Source organism: Anarrhichthys ocellatus, unplaced genomic scaffold (genome assembly GCF_004355925.1).
Source record: "Anarrhichthys ocellatus isolate YVR2014 unplaced genomic scaffold, GSC_Weel_1.0 scaffold103, whole genome shotgun sequence".
Lineage (NCBI taxonomy): Eukaryota > Metazoa > Chordata > Actinopteri > Perciformes > Anarhichadidae > Anarrhichthys > Anarrhichthys ocellatus.
Genome location: NW_022280133.1, coordinates 780,039 through 801,974, shown reverse-complemented (window position 1 = coordinate 801,974; position 21,936 = coordinate 780,039). Strand labels below are relative to the sequence as shown.

The 21,936-nt window shown below is 42.1% G+C and overlaps 2 protein-coding genes across 6 annotated transcripts in view; both read left to right on the top strand.

Annotated features, from left to right (window-relative positions):
* Nucleotides 1-5,748, top strand: part of LOC116399151 (myelin basic protein) — a 34,016-nt gene extending 28,268 nt beyond the window's left edge. Inside the window, exon 4 of the mRNA XM_031876075.1 lies at nucleotides 5,426-5,748. Within this exon, the coding sequence (XP_031731935.1) occupies nucleotides 5,426-5,724 (299 nt within the window). The 3' untranslated portion in view covers nucleotides 5,725-5,748. The remainder of the gene's footprint in view (nucleotides 1-5,425) is intronic.
* On the top strand, nucleotides 5,735-20,181 carry LOC116399152 (myelin basic protein-like). Of its 5 annotated transcripts, XM_031876077.1 has the most exons (7): nucleotides 5,741-5,960; nucleotides 14,002-14,106; nucleotides 14,282-14,308; nucleotides 14,882-14,911; nucleotides 16,300-16,383; nucleotides 16,543-16,561; nucleotides 18,817-20,181. In XM_031876077.1, the coding sequence occupies exons 1-6, from the start codon at nucleotides 5,841-5,843 to the stop codon at nucleotides 16,543-16,545; spliced, it is 369 nt and encodes a 122-aa protein (XP_031731937.1). In that variant the 5' UTR covers nucleotides 5,741-5,840; the 3' UTR covers nucleotides 16,546-16,561; nucleotides 18,817-20,181. The 5 variants fall into 5 exon arrangements, with proteins under 5 accessions (XP_031731936.1, XP_031731938.1, XP_031731937.1 ...); XM_031876076.1 differs by lacking the exon at nucleotides 16,543-16,561 and having other exon boundaries at nucleotides 5,735-5,960; XM_031876080.1 differs by lacking the exon at nucleotides 14,882-14,911 and having other exon boundaries at nucleotides 16,309-16,383.
* The last annotated feature ends 1,755 nt before the right edge of the window (nucleotides 20,182-21,936 follow it).

The following is a 21,936-nucleotide window of genomic DNA, read 5'->3' as shown; positions in this document are numbered from 1 at the left end:
TGTGAGTGTGTGTGTGTGTGTGTGTGTGTGTGTGTGTGTGTGTGTGTGTGTGTGTGTGTGTGTGTGTGTGTGTGTGTGTGTGAAAATGTGTTTTGGCCTTTCATGTTTCCAGGGGTGAGGAAACGTCCCACTGTCCTGCTAGAGGCACCCATTCATACCGGCTGCCAGAGAGAACCTCATCTTCTACAAACATGTCCGCCATGACAGAGATATAGTACTGCATTAAAACACCAGGCTGAACTGAAATTAAGTTTCATGAGTGAGCTTGTAGAAGAATATTATTAACCTCATATCCCAGTATAATAAAATTAATCTGATTGAATATCTTTGCATTATGGACCTCAGTTGGAAGATCTGAAGAAGGCTCTGGGTATATGTGATGGGCATTTCTCACTTGTTTCTGAAATGTTATGATTAATAAACAAATAAGAAAATAAGTACATGTTAGTTGCAGCCCCAAAACAGAATAAAGCAATATTTCCATTTGGTGTGACCACAGTTACTTGTTTGACTAACTCCTGACTGCAGAGGAACAAATAGTCAGGATATGTTCTTAATATTGTAGAGAGTTTACAACAAGCCAGTATGGCGCACACACACACACACACACACACACACACACACCTCTATTGATGCGAGGGAAAACCTGTAAATGTTTAATCAACTCTTGTCAAGAAAGCAAGAGTGATACAGAGAGAGGTGTAAAAAAACAGAGACGAAAAATAGCTGATGTTTGTGGGCAAACAAATCGATGCGATGAGCTGTTGGTGATGACAGGCCTCGGCTTTCGGTATATGCGGTCGCAGTGCAAGGTGAGCCTCACAGCTGCTCGGATGAATACAGAAGCTCTGACACCGCTGTGTACATGGTGGAGCACACAAGCCAAGACAAATGCAGCTAGTAAATTGATATACAGTGTGGGAAATTCAAAGGCTTGTTTGGTTTCAATTTGACATGGCAAAAAAGAAATATATATATATATATTTTTTGCAAAATCTTGTCTTGACTTTATCATCACAGCGTACACTGGTACAGTGGTGTGCATTTGTTTCCCTTTGATTCACATCCTTCCCTATTTCAGTATCTACTCAAAGTGAAGTTTGAAGGTCATGAACATGGCCTGGGTCATAAGAAGAGAGTGCTTCTGCTGTGGCTCTTATCTCGTCCAGATACATCTCTGGAGGACTAACGTCCTGAATGCCAAACGGGGTTTCACAGACAGAGAGAGGCTTTTTCTCTCAAGGCTTGTGGGTGCTTCAGATCCACCATGAATGCAGCGGCAGAAGGATTTTCGCCCTTTGGTGGGAGGTTTGGTTCGGGGCCACATAGCGATGGATGTTTCTTCAGAGGAATGCTTTCCGTGCCTCAGTCCCACCACAGTCCTTGTTGTTGTCCCAGAGGCTATAGGCTACACATCCTCTTCACACTGAGGAAGAGGAGGAAAAATGAGGAGATTGAGACCCACTCCCTGCATACCTCTTCCCTAGATGCCAATCTTTCCCCTCTTGCAGGGTGCTGAATATCTCCACTGAACAGATCCCTTCTCATCACTTTTTGATGCCGTCCCCTAACTATTGAACCGAGATCGTGCAGGAGACAGAGGTGGTGATGGTAATTGTTCTGGGCACAATAATCTGAGGTGCCAGATCACTTGTCATTTGGCCCCCATAACTTCACAAGAATGATGAGGCCATCTGGCCCCTTTAGCTGTCATAGGGACATCTTGGAGTTTTCATGGGGAAAGTAATCAAGATGAGGTAACAGGCTGTTATCTGGTCACCTTCAGACTGTGTTAAAATATTGGCTACATTATGAGAAAGCGCTGGAAACATAGTTTGAATTAGGCCAGCATCTGTTGGTGCTGATGAAGGCAGGCGTACAGAGTGATGAGGTTAACAGATTCTGACCCAACTGTCTTCTCCTCTGCTAAACCAGTGATGGACAGACGTTCTCTTGGGATTTCAACACATGAATAAATCCAGCATTTATGAAGGAAGCCAACAAAGAGAATCCAACAGACCCCTGCTTCTCTCTTGCAGCCTTATAAGTCCGACTGACGGATAATTGGCCCTTAGTGTTGTTTACAAGGTGTGCTTCTTTTGCATAACCTGATGTCGTGAAGGAGGAGGAAAAAGAAACATGCTGCGTCATATTTGGCCTGATATGAAAAGCATATCTCCCCTTCTCTTTTGAATATTCTCAAATATTTCCAACGGAAACACGACGACGCTTAACCGTAAGCCCCCCACAGCAACAATGAGAGTTTACAGACGTCCAATGAATTCAAAACTCAGCAGCAAAGGCAATTGCAATTATTGAACAATTGGTTAGGTGTGCTGAGGTGTTATTAAGCTCTGCTGGGGGCCGGACCCAACGGCAGTTGTTATTAAACTAAAGGGGAAATTTAGTCAGGAAGCAAACAAGTTGTTGACTGTAAATTAGACGTTGAGGCTTGGTCGCTCACCAACAGTGAATATATAATATTCACCAGTCGCTATCTGATCCAGCATGTGAACGGATGGTGATGGACACGAATCAGTCTTATCTTATCTTCATTACCCAGATGAGTCTGGAATCTAACCCACGCAGAGATCTAATAAGATTCTAAGAAGTAAATAACGCAATGATAAATCCCAAAACAATACTACTGTTGTCTAATTTGTTTGGAGCTTGAAAGAAATTTGGTTTGTGTCACCTGATTCGTCCACCACCCTTCATTATTAGGCGGTTAAAACGTGTTGGGGACAACAGTAGGGGTCGGATGAGTCAGAAATGTGAGCACCTGTCTCAGTAATCGCTGAGTCATCAGCGCCGATCAACAATCCTAACCCTGAGTCAGTGCACCTTTTGATAAGAGCGTGCAAGGAGTCAGATGATTAATAAGTTACTCATCAGCACATTTTATGGCCAAACATGATGGAGTCAGTATTCTGCACTGTGGAGGGTTCTTGAAGTTCAACCATGTCAGGTTGTTTTTCTCTCTGATGTTTGTATTTTATTGGTATGGCAGATGGTAGCTCGCAGGGCTTAGAAAAATGACCCAACGGTAGATGGATGCTGCAAATGATTTATTAAGGGGGCTCATGGCCACTGAAGTACAAAAAAACCAGCAGCTCTCTTATTTATTGTAAGCTTTGTGGTAAAATAACAGCCACAGTGAAATATCATCTGTTGGTGATAAAGAACGACGAGTTATGTTTCTGAATATTTACCGTGTGGAGATTTTACATTCGTTAGAATGCATTGCCATGATTGTAGGAGGCTGTGCTGCTGCAGGTGAGGATATATAGCTCCATATACGCATTCACAACTTAAACAAATGTGCTGCTGCAATCCCTCTGGAAAGGTCAGGGATCCATAGACCACATTGAACATGCACAGTGTCTCCCTAATGCGTCCTCACTGTTGGCTGCTAAGATCCCCGAGCCAGCGTTTACTCAAATGACTGGCAGGTCCTGCTGTGTGCTAACGAACTCCTGGGAGAAACTTCAAAACACAACAAGAACTTTTCATGCCAATGGAGTAAAAACAAGAAAAAATACTATATAAATCTTCAAAATTAACAGGAATTACAGTTAGTGTAAAAATTTGAATGCAGCAACAAATTGGTCAAAACAAAAACTGGAATTCAAATGTCAGTATTTAATGTATATGTATACATAGAATTTAACTGAATAGATCGCCCCCAATGTCACCGACACCAGATCAAGCGGTTTGATCAGCACAATATCAAATATCAGTATTGATATCAGAGCCACTCACTGTTATAACATGTAAACTTTAAGAGTTCTCAAAACCCAGAGGAGAGCATGTAGCTGTCTTAACTGCAGATATAGGAACATGGATCATCATCTGCGTAAGAGAGATGTGTGATGCAGAGCTTTATGGGCCCTTTGCCCATATAGCTCACTCGCATGGACACAAATTAGCTGAAATCTGTTCAGACTGTTTCGTTTTTGCCATCAGAATAATTTGAAAGGTATTCAAAAATATAATATTTATAATAATTAAAATATATATTTTTACACAAAGTGTCTGTACTATAAGCTTCTTCATTTCTTATTTTATGTTACGCTTTTTAGAAAAGTCTTAGGAGAAAGTCTTTTGAATGGGATTTGTCATCAGCCTCGAAGCAACTATAACCCTGCGAGAATGTTGTTAGTCTTTCAGTGTCTCAAAACGGCCAATAAAATGGCTTTTCAGTTTGTCAAAAAATAGAATTATGAGAAAATGCAACACACTGAAAGAGACAACTTTCCCTAAGTACTTTTGACAGCAGTACGGTGTTGTGTGGCCAGGCTGCAGCAAGCTCTTAGGTGGTGAGATTACGGACGTGCTAAAGAGACCACGCCGATAGCAGGAGAGTGGTAGATTCAGATAATTTTCATTCAAGCCTTTTTACCGTTATGTCTCATCACAGAAGGAGTTCAAAAATTATGCTTTTCATGGATGATTTTTGTTCTCCTCACTTATTAGACCCTTTGTTGGAGACCATGAATGAAAAATAAGCCCTCATTCTATAGTGAAACAACGGATGAGAACATCAAAACTAATTTTTAGGAGTAATTCCATCTAAAATTGTAAGAAGCTTCTACATGGCAGCTCTGCACACAGAGACAGCGGCCTCTCAGCTCTCGGGCCGCAAATCAGATAAGTGTCAACGTGCATTGGGTGGAAAATCCATACTTATAGGAGTTATTTTAGGGACATTGGGCCCATTGTTTCCCCTGTAATAACTATGCAGCTCTGACAACAGGCCACTGTTTCAGCCAATATTAGCATGCAGATTCTCTGGTGTAGTGCTACACCATTTCTCCCAGTACAGTGCGGATATTGTTCTGGAGACAGGAATGCACTAGATATGTCCTCTGCTGTGGGAGCTGGCTAACCTAATGGATGGCTGTCAAAGTGGATGTTAGAGAAGCAGCTGCATTTCCATCTCGCTGGAAGTGATATGCTGGAACATTGCTTTTACGTGGGTGATAATGTAGGGAGGGGCGACAGGATGCACTGCACTGGATGTAGGTGATGCAGCCTGAAAATCAGGGAGGTTTCTGTTTATTTCAGTGTCATTTTGAAGAAACTTCTCTTGTAAAATTGTGTGAGCCCAGTACACGATTAATGTTTTGACTCAGAAGTCTGCCCATAAGAAAACTGAATGTGGTGGAAGCTCCCTCCTCAGAGACAAAACAGTGCTTAGTTTACACTTTCAGTTGCTCATGTCTTTAATCTCACATTTCTACCTTTTCCTCTTCGCCAGGTAAGGTTTTGTCCAAGTTACACTGTGAAATGTAAGCTCTGCTGGTCTCTGCTGCAGCAGGAAGGGCACGGTCCCGTCAAAAGAGCCCATTGTGCTGCTGTGGTTTTTGTTGTGTGCCATGCAGGGGCCCGAGCTCATAGATGACCCTTGTTTGTTTCTGCGCAGGCCTGGGTGAGGCAGATGTGAACCAGAACAATGGCTGCGTCTCGGAGAAGCCGGCGGTGACTGACTCCACGGGCGCTGAGGGCCCCCGCCAGCCCTGGCCCGACGCCAGCACAGCTGACCCTGACGAAGCCACACCACGCCCCCACCTGGCCCGCCTCTTCTCCCGAGATGCCCCGGGCCGAGAGGACAACACCTTCAAAGAGCGACCCTCCGAATCGGACGAGCTACAGACCATCCAGGAACACAGCGGAGCGGCTTCAGAGTGCGGGTCGGATAACCCTGAACAGGACCTAGACTAGGCTAGCTTTTTTTTTTCCCACCCTCCCTCTCTTTTCCCTCCTCTGTTTTTCGATCTCTCATTTAAGAGAGAGCCCCACATTCAAATTTTGCCAAACACAAACCAACTACTACAACCATGGCATCTGCAAGCAGCTCCGCACAGGCCGCCTTCGGGCTGGGCCGGAGGAAGAAGAGCCCCGGCCTCCTGGATCAGATTGGAAATTTCTTTGGAGGGGACAAGAAGAGGAAGACCAAGGTGAGGAAGCGGGGAGCGTCGTTGTGAAAGCTCGACCCTTTCTCATGTATCTGTTCGTTTTGCCGATTCACTCCCAGAACCACTTTTTACTTCTGATTCTTTAACAGAATTTGTTGCAACATATTTGTCATATAGATTTGTGTTGGTTTTACTCTTGTTTTTATGGTGAACCGAAGTCTGACTCTGTCCTATGGGTCACATTAACTGGCTAATAGGTTGATGGGTCGACACCGGATCATGACTTCGGGTGGGATTTGTTTTATTTTTCATTTTCAAGAGCTGTGATTTTGAATCATTTAAAGACACATTTCTATGTTGTTCCGTTTTGCTTTTATTTGAATGGTACTGACATTAGTAGCATTTTCCTCCTCAGCTGAGTATAATGTATCTGTTGTAGAGCTGAGTTGGTGGAATTGTTTTCTACCGTTATGCAGTTTGCTTATTGGAACGTCAAACCGGAGTTAAGAACCGCCGTGTTTTAGAGGTACTTTCCTTAATGATGATGACGATGATGAAAGAGATTCATGTCCGTATCATTTAGATGTGATAGTGGAACATTATTTTGGATTTTCTAGAGTCATTGGGTACTCTGCAGAGCCTCTTTGCAGAGAGTTAGTGTCTTTGATTGTCTCTGGGGTCATTTCTAACATCTGTGATAAGCCTTGACTATTGTTTGCACCATACAGCATTCAGCTAAGTCACTTTCACAGTTATTGATGATCACATTATGCTATAAAAGATCAAAGAGATACATTACGTGTATTGACACATAATGATATGTATTAGATTAAAGGACATATTATATACAGTCTGCATTCTATAAAATAAGAACAGGCTCATCTTATCTTGCAGGCAAGTGGTTATTATTATGAGGCATTGGAGCCTGCATTGCATTTTGTATTACTTTGTATTCTAGTGTTGTCAAGAGACCGTCAATTTGACCATTAGTAAATATAAAAACCTGTCTGATCAGGTCTACTTTGTAAAGTAAAGTTGTGTTGGTTTAGTGGCTTTCTTTGCTCAGGTAGGGACAGCTTAATTTGTACTCGTGGCCCCAGTTTGTCCATCAGTTAAGACGGACATGATGGGCTGCTTAGCACTGTTGCCAAAGCCATTAAGAACCAGACTGCTGCTCTGTTGGTTCCACACCTTTCCAGTGTGTGGGCTGTGTGTGCACTTAGTGATGCCCTCTGGAGGTGGTGATGAAATGGAATTTCAGCTTAAGTTTTCAAATTTGAATTTAAAAAACATTGGTTCACAACAGCATTGAAATCTCGGTTATCTTGACAACACTAGTGAAACGCGCTGAAGCTAAATCCCAAAGCCTCTTGGACGTCCCATCGCGAGTCTGCTCATTTCGACTGCTGTCTTAATGCATGGACATTGCTGACAACGGTTTGAAGAAAGAGCGACAGCTCAGCAAACTAAATCCTGTGGACAAATATACTCTCTGATTTTAAGCTTGTTTTCTATCCAGCTTTTTTTTTACCCTGCAGAGCGCTAAATCAGCAGGTTTGGCAAGGTAATTGCAAAGAAACCACTCGGCAGCATGCATGTATGCATTACCCCCCCCACGCCTTATGTCAGCTATGAATAGGTGTTCATTGTAAGAAAAAGATTTTGTGTATGCAATATGCTACAAATCTTTGCATTAGCCTGTTCTGCTGATCAGATGTCGATTTGCTTTTGTAAAATGTTACTCGTGAAATGTTCAGGGAAAATGTCAACGGAACAAAATTCTGAAGCTTTTATTCAACAATAAGCTGGTGACCAATTTGCTGCATATTTTCTTATTCTTTATGCCATAATATTGTACATTGCTTTCCATATTGATGACAGGTTTTCTCAAACAAAGTTGTACAAATAAATATTTATGTATTCACCAAGGGTTTGCCTTCAGACGATGAGCGTTCACAGCTCAAGTGAATGACAGGAAGGTTCGGCCCACCTCCGTTGCCTCTAGCAAAAGATCAACCTGCACTAACTTTCTGCTGCAAACACTTCCCATTTTCCAGCAAGAATTCCTCTTGATGACAAATATATTTCCCAGCTTAACTTCTGATCTGCCCTGCCAGGGACACGTCTCCACAGACGTTCCTTAATGCGTACTTCGACTTCAAGGCTGCAGTCATTTTGGGAAAGATTGTGTCAGTGTTTTCTGTTGGATCTTCAATACGCATGCTTGTTTGAGTTATGCTTGAGTAATTGTTTTAAGATGTGGCAGGTGTGGAGACCTTTACAAACTGATCCCAGTCCTTTGTTAGCAGAGTCTGGGTTTATAGAACCTGCTAAGACGGCACGAGAGTTCTGAGATGTCTCAGTACATGAAACGACTGCAGGAAATCTGCATTTGAATGATAACGGATGTTTAATCATTTCAAATTACAGGGATAATGATGCCGTTAATTGGAGGCAAAATTAAATTTGAACGAGCATTAGCTATTCCAACAGAAATGTAGACTCATAAAAAACAGATAATATGTTTAATTTGCATATTAATCTGTTGAATGGCAGACAGAATCAGTCATATAATGCAACGCAGGAGTGATTACGGTATATTAATCAGGCTTCAGCAGAACAGTTCACAGTCGAAACCAAAACTCGTGTGATACTGTTCTCCAACCCCAGTGTCTTGGATGGAATGGGGGTGTCGGCTGTGCCCCCCCCCTCACAAAAGTCTGCTCACCTCAGGTTCACGCGTCTTTGACCCAGTCAGACAGTTTGTTTGAACCAGCAGAGGATCGTTGCTGGTTCCGGTTTTGTAACGCCTTCAACTTTGCAGACGATACTTGTAACCGTTTGTATCTGTTGTGAACTGTTGTGACCGGTTACCTGTTCCTAACCTGATCCTGTTCTAAACCTTTTCTTGGATTTCTTGCTTGATTAAACTCTTTAACAACACCCTCAATACTCTCCTTGTTTTGTTTTAATGCTTGACGCTTCATAGTATAATAAAGGTTACCTGCGGGGTCTTAAACATATTTTTAAGTAGTCCTGAATTTTGTTTACAGATGTCTTCTGTAGGATTAAATATTCAAAAATAACTGTCAAATGCATAAAATGTTTTGTGTGTGTGTAACCCATGTGACGTTACAGTTTGTGTGTAACAAACTTGGATGTTACACGACAGTACAGATCGGTGTACTTGACCTCTTGACTTTGGGAGTTGTCAGGATGGAAAACAAAGCTACTCGCTATAACAGCTAGCACCTTGCTACTAACAAGCTAACGTTAGCGCGTCGACTCAGAATGGGCAAGTGCTCGGCCATTTTTAGTGTCAAGCAGGTCATTCAGGTTGATCGTGTAGATCCAAAGAGGGGTTGTTGTGGGGGGGGGGGGGTATAAGTGGTACATGTGTCATCAAAACTTGAGGTTAATTTAAGGTTTTATTTTTATAATATTGCCATGTCCTGTTTCGAGGCTAACGTTAGCGTGCAGCACTTTATTTGCTCTGGCAGTGAGCGAGTGAATTGCTGTGTGAGAAGGATTGTCTGTGGCATGCCAGAGTTTGCTGTTTGATTGAACTAACTACCATTAGCTAATTTCATGGCATTTCTCCACTCGGTTACCAGTGATGGAAAGGACCTAACTAACGTTACATGTGGGAGTAGCGTTACTAAAGTACAACTTTGACATGACTTGAACTTTCATTGAGTATTTCTGTTTTCTGCTACTTTATACTTCTCCGCTACATCTCGTGAAATTTGCAGTTTTTTCCACTACATTTATCTCACAGCTATAGTTACTTTGCAGATTCAGATTAATAATACAATATAAAATAAAAATAAAATGATAATAAAAAAATAATGATTTCTATATGGTTTCGTCTTCTGCCCACGGCTGCGAATAGTGGGATGATGTTTGAAATGAATGACTAGTACTCGTAGAGGTTAGCCTACTATGTGTAGCATGTGCTCCTGCTGTTTTATTCTGTTGCCTTTTCCAAAGACACTGTCTACCCTAGGGTACGACATGAATTACAATAGGCTGAAAGGTATTATAGAAATGTTGCTCAATAATGCCAAAAAAGCCAATGTCGCAATTTATTTTTCTTAGATTAGCCCCAAAAGACAAAGAAAAAAAGACAACTGTAGAAAACTTTTCTTCAATAATCTTGTGTTCGTTTGCAGTCTAAGCCATTAAGATTACAGACTTTAAGACAAATTTATATATTCCAGAGTTCAGTCAATCACATGGACACACTGCAAAACAAAAGAGATTTTCAGAGAAGGTTAAATGGAAAGCGGAGCTATAGTTTATATCCGCTCTGATAGTACTGAGTAATGGATGATTGGCTTGACTTGTCTGTGTGAGCCTCAAGATAAAATGACAAGAGTAGAGAATTAAACACCTTTCAGTCACAGTTTGTCCTCTAAATGGGCAGAGTTTAGTAATTACCCGAATCCGAACGTTCTTGTTTTCTGGAGGCTTGCGTAAATTGAAATAAACTTTGCTTTAACATGAAGAGCAGCATGTTCATGAATATTACAAAATTCAATCGATAAAGGCTCATTTTGATTTATCTTTTAGATGTAAAAATGTGTGTTTGTTCCCCTGGTTAGATAGACCAAGAAAGAAGTACAGCCTGGCATAGGAAGGAGTTGCACAATGAAAACATCGTTTAGGAATGTGGACAGACATGCAGCTTAATTCAAGCCTTTCCTTTAGCATAAAAACAACAACCTATTCCTTCCCTTTTTCTAAGCTCCATTCCCCCATTTTTTGTGTTTTTTTCATCAGTTATATCTGACAGCACAGATTTTGGCTTAATCAGCCTCCTTTTTAACTGGTATTTGATTTTGCGAGGCATAAGAACTGATTACCTTCCAAGGGGAGCAGCGAGCTGCAGCTGGCCGATCGATTCACCCCGCGAGTCCCAAGAATTGAACGTAATTACTACTTTTATTTTCTAGCTGAGCAAGGATGCACAGTCTGACACAAGGCAGGTAATGAATGTGTGAAAGAGCGGTTTCCTCTCGTTCGGTGCTGCAGACTGGGTACCTGACTTGATGAGGTACAATTATCTCAGCACAATTCTTCATGAATTTTACATGCACGTTTCTGATTCATTTATTAGTTGATTAGTGACACTCTCTAATGATGAAGAATCTCAAGAGTCACCCCCTCTGCTACCAGTGAATTATTAAGCATCATCCATAATGACGGATTCCTGCCAGACTGTGACCTCTAACCTCAGAGGAGGCGGTTGTGATCATTAACCTACCCTTTGTGATACGCTACAGGGCACAAATACCTTGTATCTCACTCCATGTCTTGAATCCTGATTATCTCACTTGACTCATTTGCTCATATTGTGCACATATCCGGAATGTATATGTGACAACAGAAGCATCTGAGAGCTGCCCAGCTTACCTTTAGAGATAAAATAAAAGGAATAGTTTAACATTGATACAACTAGTATAGCTAATCTGATGATCATGAAGCTGGAGCAAGGTGATCTTTATCTGAGATAAGCATAAAGACTGGAAATGGGCAAACAGCAAGTCTGGCTCATTAATTAATATGTTATAGATGAATTAAACAAAGAAGATATAACATATTATTGCTACTAAGAGGAACTTTGTGTTGATTCTCACTCTGGACAAAAGCAGTATTGTTTCCTAGCACCAGAATCCCTTTAGAAACCTCATTTTACTGTGGCAGGGTCTGACAGTCTGCCCCACACAGCCCTGGTTCTGGTGCTCCTGGGCCTCCCTTCCCAGCAGTGTGCCCAGCAATACAGCCCGGGCCCTCCAGCAGCGCTCCCCGTGGAGCAGCGAGGCAAATCTCTGCTCCTGGCCGGAGGAGGAGAAGCTCTCCACATCCCACTGGAGCTGAGGCAGCAGTGAAGCCAGATCTGGGTGTGTCCATGGTTAGCATGCTTACACATCACCTGCTAAACATCAGCGTGTTAGCATCCTCGTTATGAGCATATTGCCATGCTAGCATCAGTATTTAGCTCAAAGCACCGCTGTGCTTAATAGCATGGCTATAGCCTGTTAGTCATGTTTTACCTTTGGAAAGAGCAGTTCTCCTGGTTCAATAGTTTTATATTAAATAGACAGTTATGCGAGTGATGTTGATGTCAAATTACTCCTATAAAGATAACCTAATTCAGCCTATAGCCACTTTAGGAAATCAAGGAACTGACTATTTCCTTCTTCTGCTGTTTGTATTTCTTGTTCAAATGATAAAAGAGCTGGATATTCAGCATGAGCAGTGATTGTAGCTGTAACTGTGATTGTAAGTCAAACTTCCAAAGGACAGGTGTCACGTAACTGGACAAACTGTGAAATATGAAATATGAAATGCACACAAAATGATGTGCATGTGTTACAGGCAGACGCTCTCTTTGAACCTTCTTTTCACTCTCACACGCTTCGGACATCAAAACAGCTTTTAATTTAGATTAACAGAAAACTGTCACTGCTCACGATTTGAAAGTCTCCATCATCATTAACAGCATACCAGAAGCTAATGGAAAAACTTGGGTTTTTTAGCCATTCTAAATGGAAAAATAAAGACAGATAAAAGTGTTTTCGAGCAGGAGAATACATGACAAGAGGAAAGAGCAAATACAGAGGAGACCTCATTCACATCAAAGGGTCGACCGGCGGAAATGGAGACCATACTAGCAGAATGCAAACAGCATTATTTGATCTCCTATTTCTTTCTTTCTTCCTTTTCTTGTCTTCTTTGCCCAAACAAAGGCATGACAGCGGCCACAGAGGCTGCTTTATTTCCTCCCCTCCCTTTCATTTCTGCGTGCATCTTCAATCATTTACATCCTGTCAGAAACAGACATGCAGTAACACACACACAGAGACACGCACTTATTCAAGAAAACGTCATTAAGCATCACTATTGAAAGCAAAGGGGAAGCTACAGAGCTGGAATACACAAAACCTTACAAAAGACAGTAAAGGTGACATATAATCTGACAACACATCATATCGTGTAAATGGTGGGGGCGGTGGTGGTGAAAGCTCCCCCTCTTTCCGTTACCTAACGGTTCTTTGATGTGAGATAATGGATGTGAATCATCAACATCTCCCTCACACATAAAATCACACACGTTTTCCTGTTATGTTAATGGGGGTCAGAGAAAGGGATGAATGAAGTAACATTAACTGAAAAGACGAGTGGAAATTTGTTTTTTCTCCCGTGAGCTGCAGGCTGTTGATGGCGTTTGGTATTACAGGGATTAGACCTTTCACCTTTAATGTGTCTGTGCCGTTTGCATAACATAATAGAGGATACTTTTAATGCACCGGTGTTTTTACCCAGGCCAAAAAGTCAGAGGATATCGACCTTATTAAACACTCATCCTGGCGTATTCTCTGTAAAGTCTGACTTTGAGGAGGTTGGCTGCATTGATTTGTCCTTTGGGGTGATAATTAGTCCTTTTTGTTGAGATCAAGCCATTGACAAAGGAACATACTGACATTCTCAACTGCTCATTTGTTGCATTCCAATTAGTTTTTAATGACTGATGGTCAAAGGTTTCTGCCAGGTTGGAATACAGGTTAATGAGGTTGGAGTCTGCGACGTGAGACTGCTATTAATGCTGCTGATTGAATGAATCTCTATGGCTGGATGAAAGTTATCGGGAGGTTCTCCACTAAGAAGAGTCAATCATAAAAATATATTCATATTTTGGATTTCTGCATCTATGTACCATGAGTTTTTCAGGGTAAAGATGTTAATAAAGGAGTAATTATTCTGTATTTTTATACCTGGACCCTATAAACACATTTTTTTGCATTCAACGGGTAAGTGGGACAGGACATCCTACAGATTTATTTTTGTATTGTTTTAGGTATTCATTCATACAACCCCTGTGTTTTAACTGTTTCTTTTTCAAGTATTAAGTATTAATCATACATTTATTATTAAAGCTTTTGAAAAAATCCCCGTGAAACTGTATTTGAGCATCTCTCTCTCAAGAGCTTAAGGTCAAGTCATTTTGTGCAAAATCATACATTTATTTAACATGTAGGTGTGTTGTTCCTTTTCTTTCCTTTCCTCTTCTCCTTCCCAGGGATCTTTCCGAGGTGCTCTCTCTCCAGGCCCCCAGAAAGCCTCTGCGACTTCCCCACGTAAGCGTGGAGCAGAGAACGCTGTGGTCCATTTCTTCCGCACGATCGTAAGTGATAAAAACAATATAGTCACAGTATTTAGGAGTAGGAGTCTGGATCATCCCTGTTTCTTCCAGCTGCTTTCCCTCCATGTTTGTCTCTTTGCTCCTCTGTTACTTTCTGTGATCTCTCACAAACTCAAATGTCCAATCTCTCTACTTGCTGTGATTAACTCCTCTTCAGGTTTCCCCTGCCCCTCCCAAGTCTAGGGTGAGTCTGCTTTATGTTGCTACTATTCACTCACACGTGAAATACAGAAATAGTAGGCCAGTATTGTCAATAGTGACAGTAAATAGATCGGGGATTGTACCCGTAGTGTAATCTGTAAGTCACTGAACCTATGCACAAAAAAACAGCAACATTTGGATAAAGTTTGAATAAAAGCACGTACAACATACAAAGAAAACTATTTAACCAGAATGCTTGAAGACAATTCATTGAGAAGTCATGAGATGATGGCAGTGTGCCACTACACTATTTTCCACATTCTGTATGTCTTTGCTGCTGCTGGATGTCACTAAATCTGTGCTCTTTCCAATGTGAGCACCTGCCTTGCTCCTCTCCTCCCCCCCCCTCTCCCCCACATATCTGCTCCCTTTGCCTCATCTCCTTTTGCCCCCTTGTGACCCTGTGACTTCCCCCCCCCCCCCCTCCCTGGACGGACCCTCCTATCTGCCTCCTCTCCTTCCCATCCTGCCTTTGCGCTGAGTAAGATACACATTTATATTTGTCCGCTCTCCCTTTTACCTCTTGTCCTTGTTTCTTGTGTCTCTACCCCTCCAGTGGAGAGGACTAGCAGCCAGCATAGGCCTGGTAGGTGGTTTAAAAAACAAAACACAGAGTTATCATGCCTAATAAAACCGAGGGGGCAAGTGAGGTCATCCTCTAAAACAGCCTCCGAGTGTGTCGCCTGTGGCTCTACTTCCATTTAGTCTCCATCCACCACTTAAGCTGTTGTAATCTGTCCATACATCAGCGATAACGGCCTCATTTCCTTACGACTGAAGTCCATTTCCAAATACATCATACCCATTTTGTAGCTTTTTGCAGCAATACTTATCCATATCATGTAGTTGTAGATTCATGATAACACAGGTACTGCTCTGCTCCTCATTAGCCTAGTTTAATTTCTCTTTTTTTAATTCCTCTGTGGCTGGGTGCAGTAAGGCTGCCTTCTGCTTCATTTTGCGACGTTATCAGCACAACTCAGGGCCCTCATGCACGTGTGTGCGTGTGTGTGCTCAGAAAACTGAGACTGAGAAGGGACTGTATGAACATTATTTGGGTGGGAAGGGGGTCAAAAAGGGTTAAGTAGGGGGAACCTTTGGTATTTTTATAAAGTGAAACATAAGGTTCAACTCCCTTCACCACTTTTAATCATTTTCATACAGTCTGTAAGTGGTTTTTTTTTTTAAGGAAATGAATCTTAAAACCAGTTTACATACATGTGTTTCATGCATATCTGACTGGACATCAGCATCTCCACATAAAAGGATGAAGCTGTAGAACCATATCAGGTGTTTCATCCAAGAGTCAAGCAGCGATCCTTTAAAATGTTTCTGAAATAAAATACATTCTGTTCATTGCATCCAGCTTGAGGAGGTGAATAAATCAGTTTACTAAATGTCATTAAGTCACAAAAGGTAAAAAAGTCCAGAGCTGATTAGCATTCGCTGTCATGTTTTGAAGTGTCAGCACAGTCTCACGACACTGGTCCAGATGACTGTCATGTGGTCAAAGTGAGATTAGTGCATGCTTTCAGAAAGTGAAAGAAATGAACTGTTGTGCCAGGAAATTCCCCCTTAGTTTCAAATTCTCAACAAAACATGCAAGCAGAAAGGCTTTTATCTTCATATCTCTTTGCTGCTCTGTAGCTTTTCCAACTTGTGCATAATTCCCATGAACTGCTTGGATGAAAACACTGCCAGAAATGCAACACTGTAAAAGTCAGGCCAAATGGGATTGCACTTTAACATACCCAGTGTCATCCGATAGTTTGGGTTATTTTCGAGCTCACTGATCTATCTATTGCTCCCGAGCACACATGAGAGAAAAGGGTCTTATGTTTTACTCTCTGAAATTTGAATCCTGGGCAATCTGTGAAAGGGTCAACCACATGAAGTCTTAATCCCCCTGACAAACATCTCAGAGACTCTATTAACACTGACTCCTTTCCTCCTTTTCTCTTCTCCCTTGGGCAGGGTGACCAGAAGTCACAGTCTGCTAAAGCCAAGAAGGCCAGTGCAGGGGACGGCAAAGGCACCCTCACTAGGATCTTCAAAATGGTAAAAAAAAAAAAAACTGCATTACAAAAACTTTTCAAGCTATTTCCCAGTGGCTTCTCTACACGGCTTCTCTCTTTACCTTGAAGTAAGATTGGATAGAAAAAGGATTATTTTCCTAATCACTTTCTTGCCCCTGTGTTGTTGTTTTTCCTGCCTCAGTGATGATATCAGCAGCAGAGTGAGTAACTGATTCGTGATGGAGGGATACTTGAGTTTAACTCACTCAACATTGATATGCTTAGAAGACATCCTAATCTCATTACCACTGCAGCAGCAGCAGCAGAATAATAAGAGAGCTTTGACAGAATAGATTGATCATCATGCATGCTACAAGCTTTATGCCCGCGCAGTTCCCATAAGGGTCCAGCTGGGCTATGGCTAACATACTGTAACTGCTTTACAGGAGAGGGAGGGGTGGGCTCATGCACAATGTGTATCATGCCATTATTATGTAATGTCTTTAATCACTTGCCAAGCACGACTGGCTCATGTGCTATGGAGGACTCAGTGCACACAGATGTTGGGAGAGTATAAAACTGATCCTTAAGTACACAGTACGACTCAGTAAACTGAGGCGTTTTAACTCCCACACCAACATTTTCCGGGCAAACAATTTGAGACCGCGTAGCATTCATCCAATGCTTCAGCTTTAGCTTATTTATCAACATGTACTTCAGACTGCTGCTTGACTTTCCAATTCATCCTTCTTGTTAATTTGTTTCCATGTGTCATGAAAAGGAGCGGGCGGCTGTCATGCTCTGCCAGTTTTAACCTGTCAGGTTTTAATGAGCCAGCTTCTCTACAATGTACCTCGGATGACTTAGTTTAGCAATTACGGAAGCTTTTGAAAAATCTAAATTCCCCCCCGGGCTGCGACTTAGCGAGCTGAAATTGCATACAAGAAAGAACTCTTTCGTAAACTGTCTAGAACGGAGTTCATTGTGAGTGGCTGAATTGTTGTCACTAAGCTACAAAAGAGTAAACAGCTCTGGAGATGACGAACCTCTTGGATGCTCGTTTCAAATCTTTCTGATCGCGTCGACTCAGTTGCCATCCCGCTATCACGATCCTTTTCTTTCACTCATAAACTTCACAGTCGAGGTGGAATTGAGCATAAAGCCATGTTAACTTTCAATTGTGTCATGCTCTGTTACTATTCTTTTTATTTGCTTTCATTTTCCCATTTTGCTGTACAACGAATTTTTCTCTTTCATGACAGATAATGAATTTCATTCTGTAAGAATAGAAGAAAAGCTCAGTCCCCAGCCTTTGTTTGATGATGAGGGGTACAAAGCTTCTTACATTAGATGGTCTTCCTAAGCAATCCATGAAGATTCGTCTCATTTGTATCATCGTTTTGCTTTCAGAGTTCATACTCTTTTTCATCTGAATGAGAGGGTGGGATGGAAAAAGTACAAAATAGTCCTCAGAGAGGCTTTGTGAATGTGATAAACACAGGATGTCTTTTCTGAAACTTTGTGGACAAAAAGATAAATGGAAAACTGGGCTGTTTACCTCACACAAACACATTAGCGGCATCTGTGAAATAACATGTAATTACCTGTGAAAACCTGATTTCCTCTCCACATGTCCAACTGTTTCTCTTTGCTATAAAGACAGAGTGAGAACCCTCTGTTGTTGATTTAAAAAAAAAAGAAGAAAGATTTAAGACCTGCATGCAAAATGATGTGCATTGCAACATAAGCGATGCATTGAAGCTCATTTTTATTATTATTATTAACTTTATCTTATTATTTCACTTATTATTTTCACTATGATAAGATTTGTATTTAGAAAGTCACTTTTTTTTTCCCCATATCATAATCTTGACTTACTCTCTGAAAATGTTGACTTGTTATCATTCCTGATATATTTCATTGATTTGCTTTTTACTTTTGTTTTCTATTGGCTTCCATAACTATGCATCATTGCAGGCCTGAACATTGCCCCACGAACATACTAACCTGCTTGATTCTCACATTAAAGGGCTACTCTGACTTTTCCGTGTTAAGCCCTGGTCTCATTACTCGGGAGGAGAGCTTGCAACATCTAAAACATTGGAAAATGAGTTCATGTAATGACGTGTGACTGAAAGAACTAATGCCTGATGAAATAACCTCTCTGCTCTTACCAAAGATTATTGTGTAACACAGGATGTGCCAAGTTATAGCCAGACAGCTGTCATTGATGATTCATAATGGCCTTCATCAATGGTGAAGACTTACATTGTTCTGTGACAACTTATTGTCTACAACCACCTATTACTTCACATGCTGTCTGCTGATGTGAAAACTCCCATCACAGTCTGGAGAGAGTGAAATGATCAAAGGGCCAGACTGAGAAAAAACACCAGGGTAGTCCTTCAATGCTGAACCAGGTCTGTGGGACTGCCGCCTCCACATATTCATCACAAATGTCTTGTCTGTTACACAGGGAAGCAGGAGTGCTTCTCCAGGCAAACGCTGAAGTCCCTCTCTACAACCCCTTCCAACAGCACGAGGGCAGATGTTCAAGATCACATGACTGAAGTGGGGGAAAAAGAAGAAGAAAAGGAAGAAATCCTGTCACCCCTCCCTAAACTTACCTTCCCCTCCTCCTCCGATAACACTCTAACTTATGCTAAATCCCTCATCTCCCCCTCTTACCTACCCACCCCTTTGGCTGGTAGATAGCGACACAATCTGTTGCCCCCCCCCCCTCATTTGCGTGAACTTTTTTTGCTGAAATGTATCCTGAAGCCACTCACGTGTGCAGCCCGAATGCCCCCCCCCCTCCTATACTTGTGCTTGAGTTTCTGTGGACGTCTTCGATGGTTCCTCTAACAAAAGGGCGGCTAAACCGAAGCACACCTGGAGCAGTTGAAGGATTGCGGCCGGTGCAAGTCCGACTGACTTGACCGTCATTGCCCCCTTGCTGATTGTATGAAAAGGCCGGGGTGTTTCTGTTTTCAAAATGAGCGGTTTTCTGTCTCGTCACACTGTCTTCGTCATTCCCACAAACCTTTTCTGTGAACCCCAAAACATAAACCTGTGTTTAACAGATTTTGCGTTCTTAATAGAGCCATTTGGTCACCGTGTGTTTTCATTCCACCTTTGTGTCTTAGCTGTAGTTAAGTGTCCTGTCATGTGATGTTGATCTGTGTTTGTCTTCCGGGCCTACGGCTGGCTGCGTCTTTTGTGGTAAAAATTTAATTTCTAAACCTTCTAAATCCCATTTTCTGCAATAGTCACTGATTTCTAATGTATCATTTCTTTTTTTGGTTCATGAGATAATGGTATATACACTAATGATGCTAGATTCAGACCTTCCCTCTTTGCTTTAGTGTAGTCTGGGTCTCTCCTTCGTCTTCGCTGTTTCTATCTCACACATGTCCCACATACTGTAAAAGTGCCTTTCCTCCTGACTACCAAACGAAAGTGCTGTGTTGCCTTCTCATGGATAATTTCAAAAAACCACAATTTCAAAAAAGGTGCTCTGTAACTAACCCTGTAGTGACACATTATACGGTGTTTCTTGGGAATGTGTAATTTGCATGTTTTCTGAAGAAAAAAAAGCTCAGCACTACCACGGGTGCTGTTCAAAACATCCCCTCTTCCTCATGTGTTAAAAAGCGGCCGTGTTTGATCTGTAGCGTTCATCTCTCCCACTGTGTGTGCTTGAGCCTCGTGAGCGCTGTGTGATGTGTTTTTTCTGAATGGATCCTGTGGATGAATGTAAAGATCCTCTTCATTATTGTATGTGTAATAAAACATGACCAGCCACTTAACTGAGAATAAAAAATAAAAACTATAAAACCAACTCTACTCTCTGTGTTGTGCAGTGTGTGTTCTATCTGGCTTGGCACGACCAGAGGCAAATGAACTGAAGGGGATGGAAGTGGTGTCACTGGGTCAGGGTCGCAGCATCACGGCAGGCTAATGTGCTTTCATAGAGCCAGAATTCACGACACATTTCGGAATCGTTATTCATGCCGAGCTTGATGAGCTCCTCGTGACTTGAGCGGCTTGAGCACCATCCAGGCTCAAGTTTTCCCAAACAACTGTTTGAGTGGTGGTGAATGAAACATGAATCAGTGGGAAGGCAGGGTCCTGACATGTCACTGCTAAATAAGCACAGTGAGGTAAACTTCAGGAAATGATTGCATTCAATTTAAGGCTGGTTTAAGTAACAGATCTATGAGTTTTTTTCTGTGAGCCGTTTCCTCTTACTTCCAGTCTCTGTGCTACGCTCTGCTAATAACCTCCTGACTGAAAGTGGAGTTTACTTGTAAAAAAACTTTTCAAAGGTTAGTAAATGCAGTACTGGGAGACGTTCCACACTGCAGAGCATATCTTGACAATATTGTTGTCTATTCTGATGACTGGGTTGGTCACATGACTACATTGAGAGAGGTTTTCGAGCACTCAATCTTGCCAAATGTGAGTTTGGAAAAGGAACTGTTCTCCATCTTGGTCAGCGGGTCGGTCGAGGACTGGTTCGTCCTACGGATGCCAAGCTCGCAGCCATTGCAGCATTTCCTGAACCAACAACCAGGAGAGAGCTACGCCGTTTCCTTGGGATGTCAGGGTATTATAGACGGTTCTGCAAAAACATCTCCTCTGTAGCAGCTCCACTGACTGCTTTAACCAGTCCTGCAAAGCCCTTTGTGTGGTCTAGTGAGTGCAAACAGTCTTTTGAAAGACTTAAGGGTATAATGTGTGGCACTCCTGTCCTGACTGCCCCAGATTTCTCCTTGCCTGTCAAGCTGGAAGTTGATGCCAGTGCGGTTGAAGCTGGGGCAGTTCTTCTGCAAGAGGAGGACCAGGGCATCGATCATCCTGTGAGTTACTTCTCACGGATGTTCAACAAACATCAACTTAGGTATTCCACCATAGAGAAGGAAGCTCTAGCAATGTTGTTCACCCTACAGCATTTTGAGGTTTACCAAGTGTTAGGGGTCAAGTGTTAAGCCTATTAAAGTTTTCACAGATCAGAACACTCTTGTGCTTATATCCAGGATGTATAACTACAACCAGCTCTAATACGTTGGTCTCTGATCATTTCAAACTACAGTCTTGAAATCAGTCTGAAAATGTTCTTGCGGATGTTTTGTCACGTGCTCTGTAGTATCAAACATTATGTTTGAGCTTATATGGGTGGGGGTGTTACGTGTTGTGTTTTCTCCCCTCCTGCCCTTCTTTCTTTCTCTCTCCCTTATTTCCTATCGGGTGTCAATCAGTTGATTGGGTTCCACCTGTGGGGGCCGGTCGTGCTGCTCCATGGGTTGCACCAACTTCAGGCTGGCCAATCAGCAGAGTGGGAGCCAAGAATAAAAGCAGGAAGCCTCAGAAGTTCAGCCCGCTCTTCATTTTGTTGTGTTCTGTCGATGCTGAGACTAAATATTAAGGTTTGGAGTGAGAGGTTGCGGACAGTAGGTGAGTCTGGGGTACCCTGTACATTGGTACAAACACGTAGTTGTTTTCTGTGTCTAGATACACTAGGTTTATTGGACGGTGCCCCCTCTGTATTTGGTTTTGATGGAGTAACATTTGGAGAAGCTAGAAAAGCCATTTT